This window comes from Symphalangus syndactylus, chromosome 12 (genome assembly GCF_028878055.3).
Source record: "Symphalangus syndactylus isolate Jambi chromosome 12, NHGRI_mSymSyn1-v2.1_pri, whole genome shotgun sequence".
NCBI classification, from domain to species: domain Eukaryota; kingdom Metazoa; phylum Chordata; class Mammalia; order Primates; family Hylobatidae; genus Symphalangus; species Symphalangus syndactylus.
Window position 1 is genome coordinate 88,418,118 of NC_072441.2, and position 18,747 is coordinate 88,436,864.

At 43.9% G+C, this 18,747-nt stretch overlaps 1 protein-coding gene across 18 annotated transcripts in view; it reads right to left on the reverse strand.

Annotated features, from left to right (window-relative positions):
* Nucleotides 1-153: 153 nt before the first annotated feature.
* Nucleotides 154-18,747, reverse strand: part of DCAF8 (DDB1 and CUL4 associated factor 8) — a 48,411-nt gene continuing 29,817 nt past the window's right edge. For all 18 annotated transcript variants that reach the window (XM_063626980.1, XM_063626971.1, XM_063626979.1 and 15 more), the window contains 8 exons: nt 16,425-16,535; nt 10,400-10,472; nt 9,871-9,928; nt 9,251-9,358; nt 7,389-7,519; nt 3,588-3,707; nt 3,063-3,179; nt 154-2,140 (listed from right to left, as the gene is read on the reverse strand). In XM_063626980.1, coding sequence (XP_063483050.1) covers nt 2,024-2,140; nt 3,063-3,179; nt 3,588-3,707; nt 7,389-7,519; nt 9,251-9,358; nt 9,871-9,928; nt 10,400-10,472; nt 16,425-16,535 — 835 coding nt within the window. In that variant the 3' untranslated portion in view covers nt 154-2,023. The remainder of the gene's footprint in view (nt 2,141-3,062; nt 3,180-3,587; nt 3,708-7,388; nt 7,520-9,250; nt 9,359-9,870; nt 9,929-10,399; nt 10,473-16,424; nt 16,536-18,747) is intronic.

The following is an 18,747-nucleotide window of genomic DNA, read 5'->3' on the forward strand; positions in this document are numbered from 1 at the left end:
GGAGCGCAAGGACTGGAAATACGGGTATCCCAAAATGGACTTTCTAACACTGTATCATGTGCAGAATGAGACAGGAAGGCTAGGTACCTACATTAGCAGGAGTAAAAACCATCCATTGTGAATAAATGGACCACATACCACACAGAGCAGCAGTCAGGAGAAGAAAAGCTTTACTGGGAGAAAATACAACAAATTCCAGAGTGCATGGTTTTTAGCCCACCCTATCACCCCACCAGCAACAGGAACACAGACCACTCGATCACCACACATTCCCTACCTCAGGGAGTAAGTACAGCAGCCAACATCTCGTCTGAGAGCTGCTGGGAAAAGGGGCAGGAGGAAGAAGTATCTGGAAATACCATTCTCTCTTTTCCCCTCCTTCCTGGCCTGATTTAGTAGAATCTGACTGTCCCAGGATACAGAATTCTTGATTGAATCTTGTGGAAACTGGGGGCAAAAAAAATAGCAGCAAAAGCACTTAAGGGCAAGAATTCAGCTGGGACTTTCAGACTCAGTGACCAGTGATAAGACAAGTGCCCAAGCTCCAGCCACTGTAATCAGTCCTTAGATTAATGACTTATTCCTCAATCCTAACATGTCAAGAGGTGGAGAAGGTTTAAGTCAAACCCAGGAAGTCTTTCCCTTCACTCTTCTATAAAGAAGGGAACTGGCATGAAGTTGGATGGCTTAAAGATCAAGCAGCTAAAGGTAAGAGAGACAGAGTGAGAGAGTGAGTATGTATGTGTGTGTGGTGTGTGTGTACATGTCTTCTGTCACAAAGTACCACAATAGTCTGCAGTGGTGGCACCACCCTAAAGTAGTTAAGTTTTAAAGACAGGCCAGCCTCTGGTTAGAAGAGCCATCCTTGGAACCCACTACAAGACTTAAGGAGAGGTAGGAGATCTGAGGCAAAGAGCTGGGAGGATTTCCTGTTTTTCCCAACCCCTACACCAAAGCAAGGAACCAGGAAGGGCAGAAATGAGGATCCTTCCATTCTTGAGCCTCCTAAAACCTAAAGGGTAAGTCCCAATCTCTAGTGACCATACATAGAGGTAAACTGACCCCAGGTGTCACCTCCACACCATTACTCTTGTTCACTCTTTAAGTCCCTTTATTGCATTCATAGAGAATATATAGGTATTTAAACTTTGACAATAATTTTACCTTGATACATCCAAGTTTGACTTGCTTTTTAATATATTTATAGATATAAAATTAGGCCTCTAACAGTGATAGGGACAGGGAGATTGCTGCCACCAAACAATGTTTTTTAAAAAAATAACAGAAGAGGTAATATCCTTCCTATTCTTCCTTCACTTCTGCCCCTCCTCCCACCTCTTCCCAACCTCCCTCACCTGACCTATTTAGGGGGTGATGGGATGAAGAGAAGAGAGTGAAGGATATGTAATCAAGTGCAAAACACTGTGATAAGTAGAGAATGAATAAGGTGGAAAGGAAAGTGAAGAGTGTGGGATGGTTAGGGGCTTTAAGGACTTCCCAGGAAAATAGGATTCTGGGATGGGGTTGCCGAGGGGGGAAAACCAACTGTCATATACTTTCAAAAAACAAAGGAAGAAAAGGTCAAAAACCTAAACCAAAGAGAGAGTGGCACTCCTACCCTCCACTCTGGCCCCTTGGTACTGAATAGCCAGTTGTTCTCCCCACATCCCCCAGCCCAAGAAACAAGGGAGATTAAAGAAAAAGAAACCCCATTCCCTATCCCAAACCAGTTAACAAAATAGGCTTCCCTCTCCTCTCAAAAAGAGGCTTTGGGGAGAGGCCATTTCTGCTGAGTCCTATGCACCTCTCCATGGAGCCCCATTCCAGGGCTCAACTCCCATTCCTAGGTACTCTTTGTTGGTTCACTCCTCTGAGGTTTGTCCTTCTCCTGGGATGTCTTTCTTTTATCTAAAGCAAAAAGTCCAAAGTGCGTTTCTGCTGAATGTAGGGCCTGGGACAGGAAAGGGTTGCCCAGGCAGGATCAGGTTGGCAGCCCCAGCCTGCCCCACCTAGGTATGAGGCCTCAAGATGGCATGCACTGCACCCGGTCAGGGCCCTCCTCCTCGTCCGATGTGTCTGAGGAGCTGGGAGACTCATCAGAGTCCGCGTCTGTGGCCCCAACCCCAGGTTCTCGCCAGCGCTGTGGATGGGAAAGGCTTGTTAGTAACTTCCCTGGATGGAACAAAGACAAGCCTGTTAGGTCTTAGCTAGAATTTAGATGCTTTAGGCCAGAGATCAGCAGAATTTTTCTTTTTTTTTTTCTTTTTTTTGAGATGGAGTCTCGCTCTGTCACCCAGGCACCCAGGCTGGAGTGCAGCGGCGCAATCTGGCTCACTGCAAGCTCTGCCTCCCGGGGTCACGCCATTCTCCTGCCTCAGCCTCTCCAAGTAGCTGGGACTACAGGCGCCCACCACCACGCCCGGCTAATTTTTTTTGTATTTTTAGTAGAGACGGGGTTTCACTGTGGTCTCGATCTCCTGACCTCGTGATCCGCCCGCCTCGGCCTCCCAAAGTGCTGGGATTACAAGCGTGAGCCACTGCGCCCGGCCGCAGAATTTTTCTTAAAGGGCTAGATAGTAAATACTTTAGACTTGTGGTCTATATGGTCTTTATTGCAACTATTCAACTCATTGTAGCGTGAAGGCAGCCACAGACAATACACAGAATGGGTGTGGCTGCAAGCCAATGAAACTTTACAAAAACCAGCAGCAGGCCAAGTGCCAGTTTGCCAACCCCTGAACTAGGCCTCTTTTGGCATAAGAGGAAAAATAGAAGGGTCACACTGAGACTTGTTATTTCTTCTCAATTCCCTCCTCCACCCTCCAGCCTTTGCCTTTATGAAGATAGCATTACACATGGACGGCAATGGACAAAAGTAGATACCACCCTTTTCTGCTGATGTCTCTTCCAAAGCTATATCAGGGATCTGATGGGGATAGAGGACAATGGATAGGAAATCCAACCAAGATCACCTGATTACTCCTTAAAGTCACTACTCTGGAACTTTTTAGCTCTCTTAAAAGGGTCACTCCCTTGGGAACTCATTTCCAACCCCAGCTTACCCGGTGATGGCGTCTCTGTCTCAGGTGATGCATAAGGAACCACAGCATGTGACTATCAAACAGGTCAGTATGGTGCAAGCTATCTTCATCCCGCTCCCGCTTGTTCTTCTTAATCACCTGGAACCCAAAAAGGTTGGGAAGAGGGGGCAGCAATGAAGAGGAACCCGGGACCTGATCAAGAAGGCTGATCTCCTATCCCAATAAAAGCTTCCCTTAAGTTGAAGTGGAGCTACATTAGATTAGGAAACAATGCCCTAGGTTCAGCTGCTGCAAAGGTGGCAGGCTTTAATACAGAATAATTCTTAGAGATGCTCCTTATCCCCATCCTATTACAAATTAGTGCCACTTCACAGCTGCCCCCTGGAGCAGGACTACTCCTACAGAGGAAATTACAGGAATGTGGGGGAGGGTGTTAGAGCAGTGCCTTTAAAGAACTGGGCAGCAAGCTATTCCTCCCTATGACAATAAGAATCAACAGTACGTGGATAAGCAGAAAGAAAATAACTTCTGCAGTCAGCCACTTACATCTTTTAACCCTATCAGCTCAGTGGAGGCTTCAGCTGTGGGTGCCCAGATCTTCACATCATGGTCTAGGCCACTGGTTGCCAGCACAGGCAGGTGAGGGTGGGGCTCAAGACAGTTTACCTGGTCAGGAAGAAAGGAAAACACAGACTCAGCCGTGTGTGGGAGTAGGGTTTAAAAACCACTACTCACCTTGAGCCAAATAATTGCCCTTGATCAGGGCTGAGGCAGCTGCTGGGGAAGGGAGGCCCACCCATCCTGAGCCTAAGCCAAAGGGCACTGGGGGTAGAGAAACCAGACACAGACTGGGTATAAGACCAGGCACATCAATCATTTCGTATGTATAGGTCAGGGGTGGCCTCATCCCCAGATATGGCCCTAGGGGTGGGTGAGTGGACTGCTCAAGCTTACTGCTGGCTTCATAAGAAGACAATGAAATCCAGATGACCTCATTCACTCCAGATTCCAAAGCTCCAACTTGCCCAAGGCTGGAAAAAACCATCTCAGTGGCTTTCACCAAGTGGCAAATAAATTTTAAAAAATGAAGAAAGCAGCAGCTGCCAATGAACCCCCAGAGAAGAGTCGGAGAACAACTATATTCATTTGGCACTGTTTACTAGAACTGGAGGAAGGCACAGGCTGAGAAGAAGAGGCTGAGTTGCAGGGAGTGGTGGGAGTGATGAAGGCTCATGTCTGCTTGAGAGAACCTTGCACATCTCAGGGGGAACATCCTACTACCTGCCCTGAGCACAACAGGCTCAGCTATAAGGCAGCACATTAAAATAAAGCAGCTTCTTGGGGCTCCCATAGCCTCAATCTCAGCCACCCTCTGGGTAAATTCACTGAACAAGGCAAAAGAAATAAACTACAACAGGCAGGCCTTCTAGCTTAGGCAGCTTCCTTCTGTCCGAAAGGCACCCATGCCCCCTGCTGTCTGACTTGGAACATGAGCTTCCCTAAGGGAAGGGCAGGGAAGTTCCTACCCCATCCAGAAGAGTTAGTTTCAGATTTAGCTGCTAAAGCATTTTGAGTCTTTCAGTGAAAAGAGGAACACATAGGAAAGGCACCCTGCCTTGCAGCTGGCCCTATAGTCCAAGAGAACAACTTCTTTTAGTTCTCTCTGGACCAACTGCCTCCCCTGCCTCACCTGCATAGGCAGAGAACAGCTGAGGAGAAGTCAAGCGCAGGCATGGAAAATAGAGCTGACCTACAGACTTCCCACTTACTTTGACTTCCATCTTACAAATAAACAAATGCTCAGAAAAGACTGAAGCTAAGACTGAGCTTATGAATAAAACAGAAACCCTGTTCTTTATCTCCTCCTCCCATTCCACATATCAGCCTATTGTGAAGTTTATCTTTGGGCTCTTTTAGGCAGTGCAGTTAAACTCCAATGCCTGGAATAGTATCTATCTATAGTAATGGACAACTTACACACACAAACCTGAACTTTTTCATCTATCTCCTAATAAGCCCTTGTTACAGACCTGTACTCTGAGCTAGCTCTGCTTGAATAAGTCAGCAAAATAAAAAAGCACAGGGGAACAATTCCTTGGAACTTAAGACTAAGGAAAAAGCCAGTGGCAAGAGGAACAAGAGAATAACATACAGTACCTGAATTGGAGCCTGCGGGGGGAGCCGACAGAGAACTTCTGGGCCAGAGTACCTGGTCACTTCACCAGACCTGTCTGAATGCCAGGACTTATCCTGTCAATAATGCCTGAGCAGAGAAAAGAGCTCTGGCCTTAGATGACTGGGTTGGGGGAATGTAGAGAATGGGATCAAGCATCAAAGTGCTCTTGGGAGACTAAGGGGCTGTCCTCTGATACCACCCCCCACCCTTGTCCCTGTGAAGCTGAATGGGAACAAAGAAAAGATCCTCAAATCAGAGTCAGGAGATCTGGGCAAGGTAGAAAATAACTTCTAAGATCTTTGGTTCTAACATTCTACATTACAATTAAATTCTACTCTATGTTTACAATTTGCATGATATAGAACTGCTGAGTCTACTACATTGAAACTAGTGCCTGGTGACCCCCACTGCTGGAAAATTAGGACCAAAAAACAGAACAGAGGGAGCCAGGTAAAAGACCACATCGATCATTCAGCTTACATAGAGACAAGAACATGTAAGGAAATTTGCTTCAGGGGTAGCCTCTATATCTCTTATTCTACTCATTTACTCTTAGGACCACTAAAACTTAGGCCTGGGGCCCACCCATCCCAAGTAGATGCCTTCCTCACCTGGGCAAATGGGTTACTCATCAAACCCTGGCATTGGCTGAGCTAAAAGCAAACTGGCCTGCAGAATGCTTTTGGAGAATGGACAAATGCTGGCCTGGGAGAGGGCATTCAGCCCTGCATCTCTCTGGAACAGAATGCAAGGCAATAGCTTATGTCAAGAAAAAATTCACTGGCCCCTTCTGACTTCCTTTCTCTAAATGCCTATTGCATAATTCCCATTAAGACTCAAGTGTTTTGGGTTTGTTCACTGCAGATGACACAGGGGACCTATGGTAGAGTTGGAAATGAAGCAGGGAAGAGTGAGACACACATTGAACTTCTAGACTCCTCTCCATTTGTATTCAAACCATAAAAACCCTAGATCTATGCAGGTCCCAGGTCCCCAAAATTTAGAGGAAACCAGAAGAAAATTTGAAATACCCTTTTACCAGGGCAAGAAAAACATAAGGAATGGGATCCTGATTGCAAGGAACCATTCTAAATTCTAAAACCACTCTGAAAAAACCTCATCAAGAGATGGCTAGGCTCTTTGAAGTTCCCCACAGCTAAGAAGGAATAAAAAGGAAGAGAGACTAAGCTGTCTCAGTCATTCCTTAGAGGCCTTGGGTAACCAGACTATTCTGGGCAATCAGTATAATTTAGTCTTCCAAACTGTCTTTTCCCCATCTCCTGTGGTCCAAAAACCTTGTAACAGAAAGCAACTGAACTCTTTCCTAATTCTAGGTCTCAAAAAAAAAAAAAAAAAAAAGATAAGGTTAACCAGATACATCTTAAGAGCTGATCGCTCTTCATTCCCTAACTCGATTCTCACTCTTCCTTTTTGCCCAAACTCCACAGAGGGCTGCAGAACTCAAAGGACAGGCAGACTATGATATGATCATGGGTTATACAGCAAGCAGACTGCTCAGCTACTAAAAAAAATTGCCACATTTGCTTTCTCCTTATATGTACGCATTTATATGTGTTTGTTATCTATTTGAATGTAAGCACGACATTTTACCCCTAAATACTTCAACATGTATCTCTTAAGTACAAGAATATTCTCCTAAGTAATCAAATCAATTTAATATTGAATACCATGTTATCTAATATATAAACCATATTCTAATTTTCCCAACTGTCCAAAAAATGCTCTTTATAGCTTTTATCTGCTGATCTAAGATCCAGCCAAGATCACTACTTAGTTTAGTTTAAAGGGAAAAGACATGGAGAAATCTTTAGCCTTGTGTAGGAGGGTGCGCCCTGAACACTAATGCTTTTTCATTTGGAAAAGGTGCATGCCTAGAGGTAAGTTACATCACTCAGGACAGGACAGAGGTTCTTCCCTAAGATCCCTTTCTTGTCTCAATAAACTGTGCTTTACAGGGACAGAAGATACGAACAGGAAGAAAATGCTCCATCAAAAACTCAGCACCCCCAGGCTAACTAGTCTTTTATGGCTGGCTGGACCTCTAAAACATGGTATCATGTAGTCACAGTGAGAATTCAGTGTCCCTGCTAAAACCTACCTTAATGACTGGAGAGATTAGGGAGCCAGCCAGCTCAGCACACCATACTCACCACGCCTCCCTTGTCCCCCTCCATGAACTGAATAATCTGGCAGGATGATTTCTCCCAGAGGAAGATGTGCCCACAGTCACTACCGCTCACCACAAACTCACTCTTGGGGCCATAGAAATTGACGCCTTTTACTGAAATGATAAATGAGGGAACAAACCACATGAGGGTTGGCATCAGGCCTATATATATTCATCTCAAAGGGAATTTAGTTATTCACGAACTCTAAATCAGCTGAGGGCCAAAGAATTATTTTCATTTTCTCAATACACATCAAGAGATTATGCATGTTTAACAGATAGTTATAAGAATCACACCAGTCCCAGAGATGATTTATATTCTCCCAAAGAGCTCGCTCCTCAGGGCAGAGGAATCTGCAGTCTTTTAGCAGCCGCCTCAGTCTTGTAAGTTTATACCCTATCAAGTAACCATAGGCCTCTCTAATCCCTTACCTGTCCCACCCTGAATCGTACCAGCTCTGCCTACTCTTAGGCAGCACTGTCTTATGGCCTAGGATTATCTTTGATATGTGGACTTCATTGGTACCTTGTCAATATTTCTGGGGTCATCAGTTGATCTGAGACTGATGAAGGTATATGTCACAACTGCCTCAAGAAGCAAGTGATCTGTGCTTGCTACCATTAACAGGGCTCCACTCTCCGGAATCAGTAAAAGCCAAGAGTTCCAATGACTATGGTCAGTACAATATTGGCCATGAGACTGGCACCCTTCCTTTATCTGCCTGTGAACTGAGATCCAAGAACAGATTTTTCCCTCTTTTCTTACCAGCTCAGGAAAAAAAAATAAAACTAATCTCTAACTGCTATCTCCAAGACAAAATCATGACAGGTATCTGTTAGGAGTGGTAACAATAGAGTAATGATTCCTCAACTTTTCTGGACATTAGAATCATGTGGGTAGTTTTTAAAAATCTCAGTGCTCAAGTTGCAGCCCATCCCTATTAAATCAGAATATATGGGGTTAAGGCCAAACTGTTATTTTTAAAAGAACACCAGGATTGGGATTGGTGGCTCATGCCCAGCACTTTGGGAAGTCGAGGCAGGCGGATCACTTGAGCCCAGGAATTAGAGACCAGCATGGTGGAACCTATGCCCAACCAGCATGGTTGGGCAACATGGTGGAACCCCATCTCCACAGAAAATACAAAAATTAGCCAGGTGTAGAAGTATGCACCTGTAGTCCCAGTTACTCCGGAGGCTGAAGTGGGAAGATCACCTGAGCCCGGGAGCTTGGGGCTGCGGTGCCTGGGAGGTCAAGGCTGCAGTGAGCCACAATTGCACCACTGCGCTCCAGCCTGGACAACAGAGTGAGATCCCGTCTCATAAACACAAAACAAAACAAAAAACATCAGATGATTTCAATATGCCCCAAAGTTTGGGAACCACAGACATGGAACAAAACAGGCCAATCTTGGGCTAGTTACTACCACCATTCCTCCTCTTCTGCCTCATCTAAAATAATCGTTTACTCCCTCCTAGAAGTATAAGGTCACTCCCTATTTTAAGCAATTCAGGACCACTGACTAAAGAGGGCTTTTTCTGACTCCCTAACAAGGCATTTGTGCTTATTTTGAAGTTGCCTGAAATCTTAAAAACAGTTAGTCTAGTCTCCTTATGTCCAAACCAATTAGAAGCAACATTATTGGAGTGGCAAGAGATGCTCTTGAGCGCTTTCTCCTCTAGCATAGTGGAGAAAACATGAAAACTCCAGCCCAATTCAGGATAACCTCTCAGTGCCCATGGCAACACAGGCAGGTAGTTTCTATTTGTATAACCTGAGTAAGACACTGTGGTTCTCCAAAGCCAATAGCCTTGGGCCAAAGAAACCTAGGAAGACAGTCTCACCTGTGGCATTATTTCTGTGGCCCTTGTATCTCTTAACATACTGGGCCCCATCACTGTGAGAGGAGTTGAAGAGGTAAATGTCTTCATCATTGTAACTGGCCAGGAGCTCTGCCAAGAACAAGAACATAGCAGTGAAGGCAAAGGCTGAAAAAAGCAGGGACCAGGAGGTGGGGGTTGGGGTGGGGCTTCTTGCCAGTAGTGCCCCCTCCAAATACCCAGGTGTAGCACCCATCTTATTTGGAACACCAGGCAAGTCCGACTGTACAGGGTAGACTAAGAACACACTGCCAACCCAGGGGCAGCAGAATGCTCAAAAAGATCACACCCATTAACTCAGGAATGAGTCAAAGGCATAAGAACCTGCTCAGGCAAGCAACCTGGGCTTCAGGACAGGCCCTGCCAAATATCATCTGCAGCATTCTGCAAATGGTACCTGGCAACTCCAAGGGTCATCTGCTGTATCCTCCCGCTATGTGCTCACCATCAGCAGTTACTCCCCAGCTGCTCTACTTGGAGCTATAGCACAGTGGTGAGCACTGGAGGGCACATACCTCACTGGCTCAGCAGCTCCCTAGACAGAGGGGGCATGCCAGCCTAGGAGCTGGGCCCTGCTCACGTACCTGTGCCGTCGTGGCTGTACACAAGACAGGTGATGTTTGCTTTGGACTCACTGTTCACCTGCAATAAGGAGCAGATACTGACTGATGCCCCACCCCCCCATTTGTTATACCATCTTCAGGAAACAGCTTTTCCTTCAAACTCCCCTATATCTTCTCCCAGAGATTTGAGAAAGACAGACAGAGACAGGAGTACAACTGATGAAACATGACCACCTCAGGGGGTAGCATCTTGGGGCTTTCTTTTGGTTGTCATCCGTGTGCTAGCCATTTTATGTACACTGTCTCATTAGGCCTCACCATCAAGGTGCAAGGCAGTTATTTTTATTTCTATTTTGTCAATTAAAAAACTGAGGCTATCAGAAGTGAAGTGACTGTCAAGATCACAAAGCTGGTAAGTGGTAAAGCCAGGATTCAAATCCAGATGACTGACTTGGAAGTCCAAGCTCTTCCCACCATACCAACAAGTTCAGGTGCAGCCTTGGGGTTGAGTCAGGGAAGCCTGGAGCAACTGGCCCTTCATGAATCTTACCAGGTGATGAGGACAGAACTTCTTGAGTACTCCATTGTTCTCATTCTCATCAATTTTCCTCTGGTCATAAATCCTACAGTTGGAAAAGCAATGAAAATGTAAAAATGTACAAACAAATCCCTTGAAGAGCTGCAATTTGATGTAGTGGCAGGAAACTGCCAGCTGGATGCAGATAAACAACATTTTCCAAACCAAGCTTCTGGTTTGTGCTCTTCCTTAAAGGGCATCCCTTTTCCAAGCCATTTCCAAACCTAAATCTTTTGTTTGTTTGTTTGAGTCGGGGTCCTGCTCTGTCACCCAGGCTGTAGTGCAGTGGCATGTCCCCAGCTCACTGCAACCTCCACCTCATGGGTTCAAGCGATTCTCTTGCCTCAGCCTCCTAAGTAGCTGGGACTACAGGCACACATCACCACACCCGGCTAATTTTTGTATTTTTAGTAGAGACAGAGTTTCATCACGTTGGCCAGGCAAACCCTAAATCCTTCATCCACATACTTCCCATTTTAACTGGCAATCCTCAATTCTGTCAGTTTGAAGTGGTTTATCTCTCTCCTCAAGTTTTATATCATGTACTGCTAATTTTCACTGAAACAACTAACATTAGTATGGAGCTTTTTACATGTACATTACCTACCGAAAAAGGTTACTCACGGGCAGAAACCATGCTTAATGTAAGTCAATGGGTCTGTAATCCCTCCTTGAAACTTTATTTGGCCTGTTCTCCCTCTCATACCCCACAATAATTATTAAAAACTACCAACCATATCCTCTCCTTTCCTCACTCTTATCAAACACACTACACCTTCACCTTCCTTCCTCTCTCTAATCCAAGCTTTAAACTCAAATATTTAGGACACACATATTATGTGTCAAATATTATGCTAGGTGCTAGAAATACAGTGAGGAACAAGACAGATCCAGTATCTGTCCTTACCCAGTCTCCTCCAATCTCAGAGCCAATCTCTTGAAAAATGCTCTTCATTTCATCCTTCCAGGGACCTTGTTTGATGATTATCTAATTTCTCAACCTCTTCCTCATCACCAGCTGGCCACTTTCTAAAAATCCTTCTGCTGACTGTCCTTTCCTACTATTGCTTTTTTTTCTCCTTCCCCTTACAGTTACACTACTGAAAAGAACAATCAACATTCAATATTTCCACTTCCTTACTTCCTATTCACTTCTCAGTCCATCCTAATCTGGTTTTGGTCCTCAACTCACCACTGAGACTTCTCTGGCTGAAGTCATCAGTTAATTATATCCATTTGTTAAGTAGGTGTAAGTCTAGAGTTCAGAATAAGTGTGGTCTGCAGACACAGATGTAAGTCATATATCCATGTGTAAGGTGGTAGTTAAAGCATTGGTAATGGAATTAGATCTCCAAGGGAAAATACAGAGAGGATTTTCTCTTCCCCCTTTAGAATCTCTGGCCTCTTTTGGAATACAATGAAAACTCTAGTCCCTTCTCCCCAGAAAAATGCACATAAGCACACTTTCTGGAGGTTCACAGAATATTGTACTTCAAGTTAAAATTCCCTGGTATAGAGTAAGATGAGAGCTGAAGACTGAGCTACTGGAGAACATCAGCATTTAATGGGTGGAGAAAGGAAGACACACCCATGAACAATACTGAGGAGTGGTTGGACATCAAAGAGAGAAGGTGTTTCAGGGAAGGAGTAATAATGTCAAGAGTAGAGAAAAAGACTTGAAAAGTACCTTGTTTGCTTTGGCATTAGGTTACTGATGACTTAAGCCTTGACATCCCCAGCTCACATGATCCTCCCACCTCAACCTCCCAAGTAGCTGGGACTACAGGCACACACCACCATGCTGGGCTAATATTTTTACTTTTTGGTGGAGACAGCATCTGCCCAGTTTGGTCTCAAACTCCTGGCCTCAAAAGATTCTCCTGCCGGGTGCGGTGGCTCACGCTTGTAATCCCAGCACTTTGGGAGGCCGAGGCGGGCGGACCACGAGGTCAGGAGATCGAGACCATGGTGAAACCCATCTCTACTAAAAAAAAAATACAAAAAATTAGCCGGGCGTGGTGGCGGGTGCCTGTAGTCCCAGCTACTTGGAGAGGCTGAGACAGGAGAATGGCGTGAACCCGGGAGGCAGAGCTTGCAGTGAGCCGAGACTGCGCCATTGCACTCCAGCCTGGGTGACAGAGTGAGACTCCGTCTCAAAAAAAAAAAAAAAAAAAAAAAAAAAAAAAAGATTCTCCTGCCTTGGCCTCCCAAAGTGCTGGGATTACAGGTATAAGCCACTACACCCCAACTAAGTGTTTATTAATAACCTACTATATTCTACATATGATGCTAGAATAGAATTTGGCAAACTTTTTCTTAAAGGACAAGACAGTAAATGTTTTAAGCTGGTAAACTGGCAAACCATCTAATCTCTATAAAAACTATTGAATTCTGCCATTGTAGCATGAAAGTGGTCATAAACAACATGTAAAGGAAGGCCATGGCTGTGTTCCAATAAAACTTTATTTATAAAAACAAGCAGTATACTTTGTCAAGCCCTGTGATAGACAGTAAGCATAGAAAGATTAATACAAACTTTCCTACTACTTTCTGAACATATGATAGGCCCTTGATAGTTTATATTTTACTTTTAGTTATTTTTTTTGAGACAGGGTCTCACTCTGTCATCCAGGACGGAGTGCAGTGGTGTAATCACAGCTCACTGCAGCCCCAAACTCTTGCACTCAAGAGATCCTCCTCTGCCTCCCAAGTAGTTGGGACTACAGGGGCATACCACCACACCTAGAGATATTTAATTAATTAAAAAATTAAAATTTTTTCTTAATTTTTTTTTTTTTTGGTAGAGACATAGTCTTGCTATATTGCCCAAGTTGGCCTTGAACTCCTGACCTCAAGCTATTCTCCAGCTTTGGCCTTCCAAAGTGCTCTAGTTTTATAGTCATGAGCCACCACACCAAGCCCCTTGACATTTTAAGTCACGTAAGGAATAGTTTTAGCATCCTCTCCACACCTTTACCACATCTCTTCCCACATGCCTTCAGGCACCCACTAACTTGTTACCCTAAGTCTTTCTTCTGTACCTGCCTTTAATCTAATGTTCTCTCAGTGTTGCTGATGTTGGCTTAAGAACTGGGGAATGAAGAGATGATTTACTGACTGTGCTTCATCAATCAGGGCCTATACTTAATCCTTTAGCAATAAATTTTCATGTCAGCCAAATTTACCACTGAAGGATTCATCTGATATATTCTCTCTTTCTTTACTCCTATAAATTCTTAAAACTAAACTAAGCAGGAATTAGCTTAGCTTAGCAGGTGTAGTAGGGACTCACACTTATACCTCCTCTACTTGCATACTTTTTTTTTTTTGGCCACAGGCCAAAAAGCATGTCTCCCCAGAGCTTCCCTTAAATACTTTTTAATAACCCTAAACTCAAATTCAGTATTAATGAGGCAAAAGCCTTGAGGATGACTAAGCTATTTCTCTGTATTCCCTTAAAGTAATTCCTTTAGGCTAGGAGTGAAAGTTAATGATGTTATGATATATAATATTCAGCAAAAATGTTTTCAAATTTATACCAGAAGATGAGCTGTTTGGGTTCTTTCAAAGGAAGAATAAGAAAGGAGAAACCTCAAAACATTCAGTTGGCTGCACAGGAGAGGTGCCAGAGAAGTTAAGTATAACCTAATGTCAGAGAAGAGCTGGAGTGCTGAAAGGGCTACCTGCTTGTGTAGGATCAGTGTGCCTCAAAATCTTCATATAGCCAGGCGCGGTGGCTCACAACTGTTAATCCCAGCACTTTTGAGAGGCCGAGGTGGGTGGATCACTTGAAGACAGTTCGAGACCAGCCTGGCCAACATGGCAAAACCGTATCTCTACTAAAAATACAAAAATAGCCAGTCAAGGTGGCACATGCCTATAATCCCAGCTACTTGGGAGGCTGAGGCATGAGAATCACTTGAACCCGGGAGGCAGAGGTTGCAGTGAGCCGAGATCGAGCCACTACACTCCAGCCTGGGCAACAAAGTGAGACTCTGTCTCAAAAAAAAAAACAAAAATCTTCACATAACTTCTGCCAACTAAATAGCCAATAGAGGATATTGAGGCTGATAAGAGACAGAAGATTTGAGTATTTCTCCTTGTGTTGAAATGCTAAAACTCTAAGCCTTACTCTAACCCTGGGAAAGTATCAGCGTTGGGTTAAGGCAATATGATATACATATCATATGAATACATACACACATATGAATACAGTTCTCAATACAGCAAACTACTACATTCCCCTCCAAACATCTTGGTCCTAGTGGTGGAATCTGTTAGAGACACAGACTTTTCAAGTAATCTGGAGCTCTAAGTAGGAACTTCCAACTCGAAATTTTGGTGAATGCTCAACTTGGAGGAGGTAGCAACTGAAAATCTGTACAAACTACAACCCTTTTTGATCAACAGCTTCTTATCCCAAAATAAAAAAAATCGGCCAGGCACAGTGGCTCACGCCTGCAATCCCAGCACTTTGGGAGGCCAAGGCGGGCAGATCACCTGAAGTCAGGAGTTCGAGACTAGCCTGGCTAACATGGTGAAACCTCGGTTCTATTAAAAATACAAAAGATTAGCCAGGCATGGTGGCGTGCGCCTGTAATCCCAGCTACTTGGGAGGCTGAGGCAGGAGAATCACTTGAACCTGGGAAGCGGAGGTTGCAGTAAGCCAAGATTGCATCATTGCACTCCAGCATGGGTAATAAGAGCGAAACTCTGTCTAAAAAAAAAAAAAAAAAAAAATCTATGGCTACACATTTAAGGACTGTTGGTGACTGGAGGAAACGAATTTTGAAGGCATGGGAATAGGAGAAGAAGAGAGAAACAAGGTTCTGTCCAGGATTCTTGAACAAGGCAAAGTCATCTCATGTATTTTCTAAAAATTTACCCTATTCCCCATGATTCTTACTAATAAAATGAATCTGGAAATACAGCTATAAAATGTGCTCTCATTTCAAAAGGAAGATGATGCTTTTCACTTACTATTAGGAAAGCAAAAAGTCACTCATTTTTTTAGTGATCTTGTCCCTCTCTCTCCTTTCAAACTGATGAGCCCAAAGAAACATAGTTAAAATACCAACTGGATAGGGATGGATACAGCTTATTACTAAGGGTCAGAGGAAATTAACTAATACAGATGGAGACTGAATCCACAGTGTCTGTTTTCCTTAGGTCATGTCTCAAGAGCCAGTGTTAACAGAAGGTGTTCACGGTAACAAAGATATCACTATGGATAAAAAAAAGTGGTAGCTCAGGACAGTGAGAGCCAAAAAACTCTCAGTTCACACTGAGTGCTCCCAAGTCAAACTATTTCTGAATTGAAAACCAGTATTTAAAATTTCTAGTGCATGTTTATTTATATATGAAAAAGGTAGAAGATTATTTACTAATATAGCACTTGCTGGTAAACCTAAATTTATGGCTTAGCTGCCATGTGAGGACCTTGGTCAATTCATCTAACTTCTTTTCTTTTTTGAGACAGAGTCTCACTCTGTCATTCAGGCTGGAGTGCAGTGGCACAATCTTGGCTCATTGCAACCTCTGACTCCTGAGCTCAAGTGATCCTCCTGCCTCAGCCTCTTGAGTAGCTGGGACTACAGGCACGCACCATCATGCCTGGCTAATTTTTGTATTTTTTTTTTAAGAGACAGAGTTTTGCCATGTTGGCCAGGCTGATCCCAAACTCCTGACCTTAGGTGATCCACCTGCCTCACCTCCCAAAGTGCTGAGATTACAGGTGTGAGCCACTGCACCTGACCATCATCTAACTTCTTTAAAACTTGATAATCTCTAAAATATGTAAAGTCACCCTCAGAGACTGTTACATTAGAGAACAGAACATCTCCAAAGGCATGTAAGATTTTTGGAAAATGGTAAAAAATTCAAGATAATAGTTAATGGATTCCTAGAAAATTCATAACTCTCCATAAAGGAGCACCTGGTAGTATACAATGCATCAGTCTTATAAACTGTCAAACACACAAAAGAGCCACAAACTCACCTTACAAACTGATCTCGTCCACCCACTGCAAACTGGTGGGTATTGGCAGGATTCACATAGATCGTATACAGCCCCACTTTCTTCTCTTTCTCTTTTGTCACCACCAGTTTCCTTTAAGAGTAGAAAAGCACAGAAAGTTATATACTCCAAAAGATCCAGATGGTCATGGCAAAGGAGAGCCAAGAGAGTAACATGGCTAATAAGAAACCAAAGAGATTCTCATTTGGAAAGAAAGAAGTGTTGTGTCTTCTCTGTTTGTTTTGTACGTAACAACAGGAAAAATGCACATACATTTATTAAATGGGACTTTGGGGATTGGGGAAAAAAAACATGTAGTGAAGTCACTTTCTAGTGTTCCTTAAGAAGTATAAACTAAAGGTATATGAATGTACCACTCTTCAGGAAGCCTCAGTTTAGCTGGAGTCCAACACAATAACAGCCAGTTATCTATCAGACAATACTACAGATACCTTCCTACCCTTTATTTATAAATACATCTTCCCTATCACCTGGGAACAAGGAGAGAAGTGGAAGAAGAATCCCAGAAACAGTAGGCTAAAAAAGACCTTAAGGTCAGAGACTATCTCTCAGATTCCATTAAAATGTAACTTATGGCCAGGTATGGTGGCTCATGCCTGTAATCCCTACACTTTGGGAGACCGAGGCGGGCGGGTCACTTGAGGCCAAGAGTTTGAGACCAGCCTGGCCAACATGGCGAGACCCCATCTCTACTGAAAATACAACACTTAGCCAGGCGTGGTGGCGCATGCCTATAATCCCAGCTACTCAGGACAATCCCAGCTACTCAGGACAATCCCAGCTACTCAGGAGGCTGAGGGAGGAGAATCACTTGAGCCTGGGAGGTAGAGGTTGCAGTGAGCAGAGATCATGCCACGGTACTCCAGCCTGCGCAACGGAGCAAGATGGTCTCAAAAAAAAAAGTCACTTAAAACCCAACTTAAGCCAGGCACTGGCTCATGCCTATAATCCCAGCACTTTGGGAGGAACAATTGAGGCTAGGAGCTCAAGACCACCCTGGGCAACATGGCAAGACCCCATCTCTATAAAAAATTATTATAAAAAGCCGGGTGCGGTGGCTCACGCCTGTAATCCCAGCACTTTGGGAAGCTGAGGCGGGTGGATCACGAGGTCAGGAGTTCAAGATCAGCCTGGACGACATGGTGAAACCCCGTCTCTACCAAAAATACAAAAATTAGCCGGGCATGGTGGCATGCACCTGTAATCCCAGCTACTCGGGAGGCTGAGGCAGAAGAACTGCTTGAATCCAGGAGGCAGAGGTTCCAGTGGACCAAGATCGTGCCACTGCACTCCAGCCTCGGTGGCAGAGGGAGACACTGTCTCAAAAAAAAAAAAAAAAAAATTTGTTATAAAAAATTAGCCAGTGTGGTGGCATGCACCTATAGTCCCAGCTGCTCAGGAGGCTGAGGTGTGAGGATTCCTTGAGCCCAGAAAGTTGAGGCTGCAGTGAGCCATGGTCTTGCCACTGTACCTCTTGCTTAGGTGACAGAGTGAAACCCTGACTCAAAAAGTAAAAAAATAAAAAACCCAGCTTAAAATATGCACACTGAAAACTGATAAATTTTTCACTGAAGAAATACAGAAGAATCTGTCTAAAACAGCCATAATTTGTTCCAGGTTAAGGGTGGCATGATGAATATTCTTCTCAGATCTAAGCATTCAATTAGTCAAATATGACATAATGAAGATTGATAAATTTACAGGAAAGGAAAGACTTCAAGAAACTATAGGAAGAGGCTTGGCTTTAGTTTTTGTTTTTAAGTCTAAGGTTTTATTTATTTCTGATGCTATGGAAACAGAAAGAAATATAACCATGACAACAAGTTTCTTTGTAAAGAAATGATTTTAGCATCCTTTCTGCATAGCCAAAGTCACTTCAGCCTAGAACTGCTCTAGGCAAAGTGGAGAGATTTTACTTAATATCTCTGCAGCTTTTCATGAAATGAATACAGAGGACCAGGTGCAGTGGCTCATAATCCCAGCACTTTGGGAGGCTGAGGTGGGAGGATCGTTTGAGCCCAGGAATTCAAGACCAGCCTAGGCAACATAGTGAGCTCCCATCTCTATTTATTTTAAAATTAAAAACAAAAAAAAAAATACAGAGGGCACTGAAAATGAATGTCATTAGGGGAAACCTCCATCCCCTAATGGTGTCCCCCACACACCTCAAAAACACAAGGCAGGAAACATGTCAAAAGAATAACAGCTTCAGGGACAAAACTAGCTAAGAGACTGCTCTAATATGAGTTTTAGACAGGGAAAGAGAGTAGGAGCTGATGCTGTT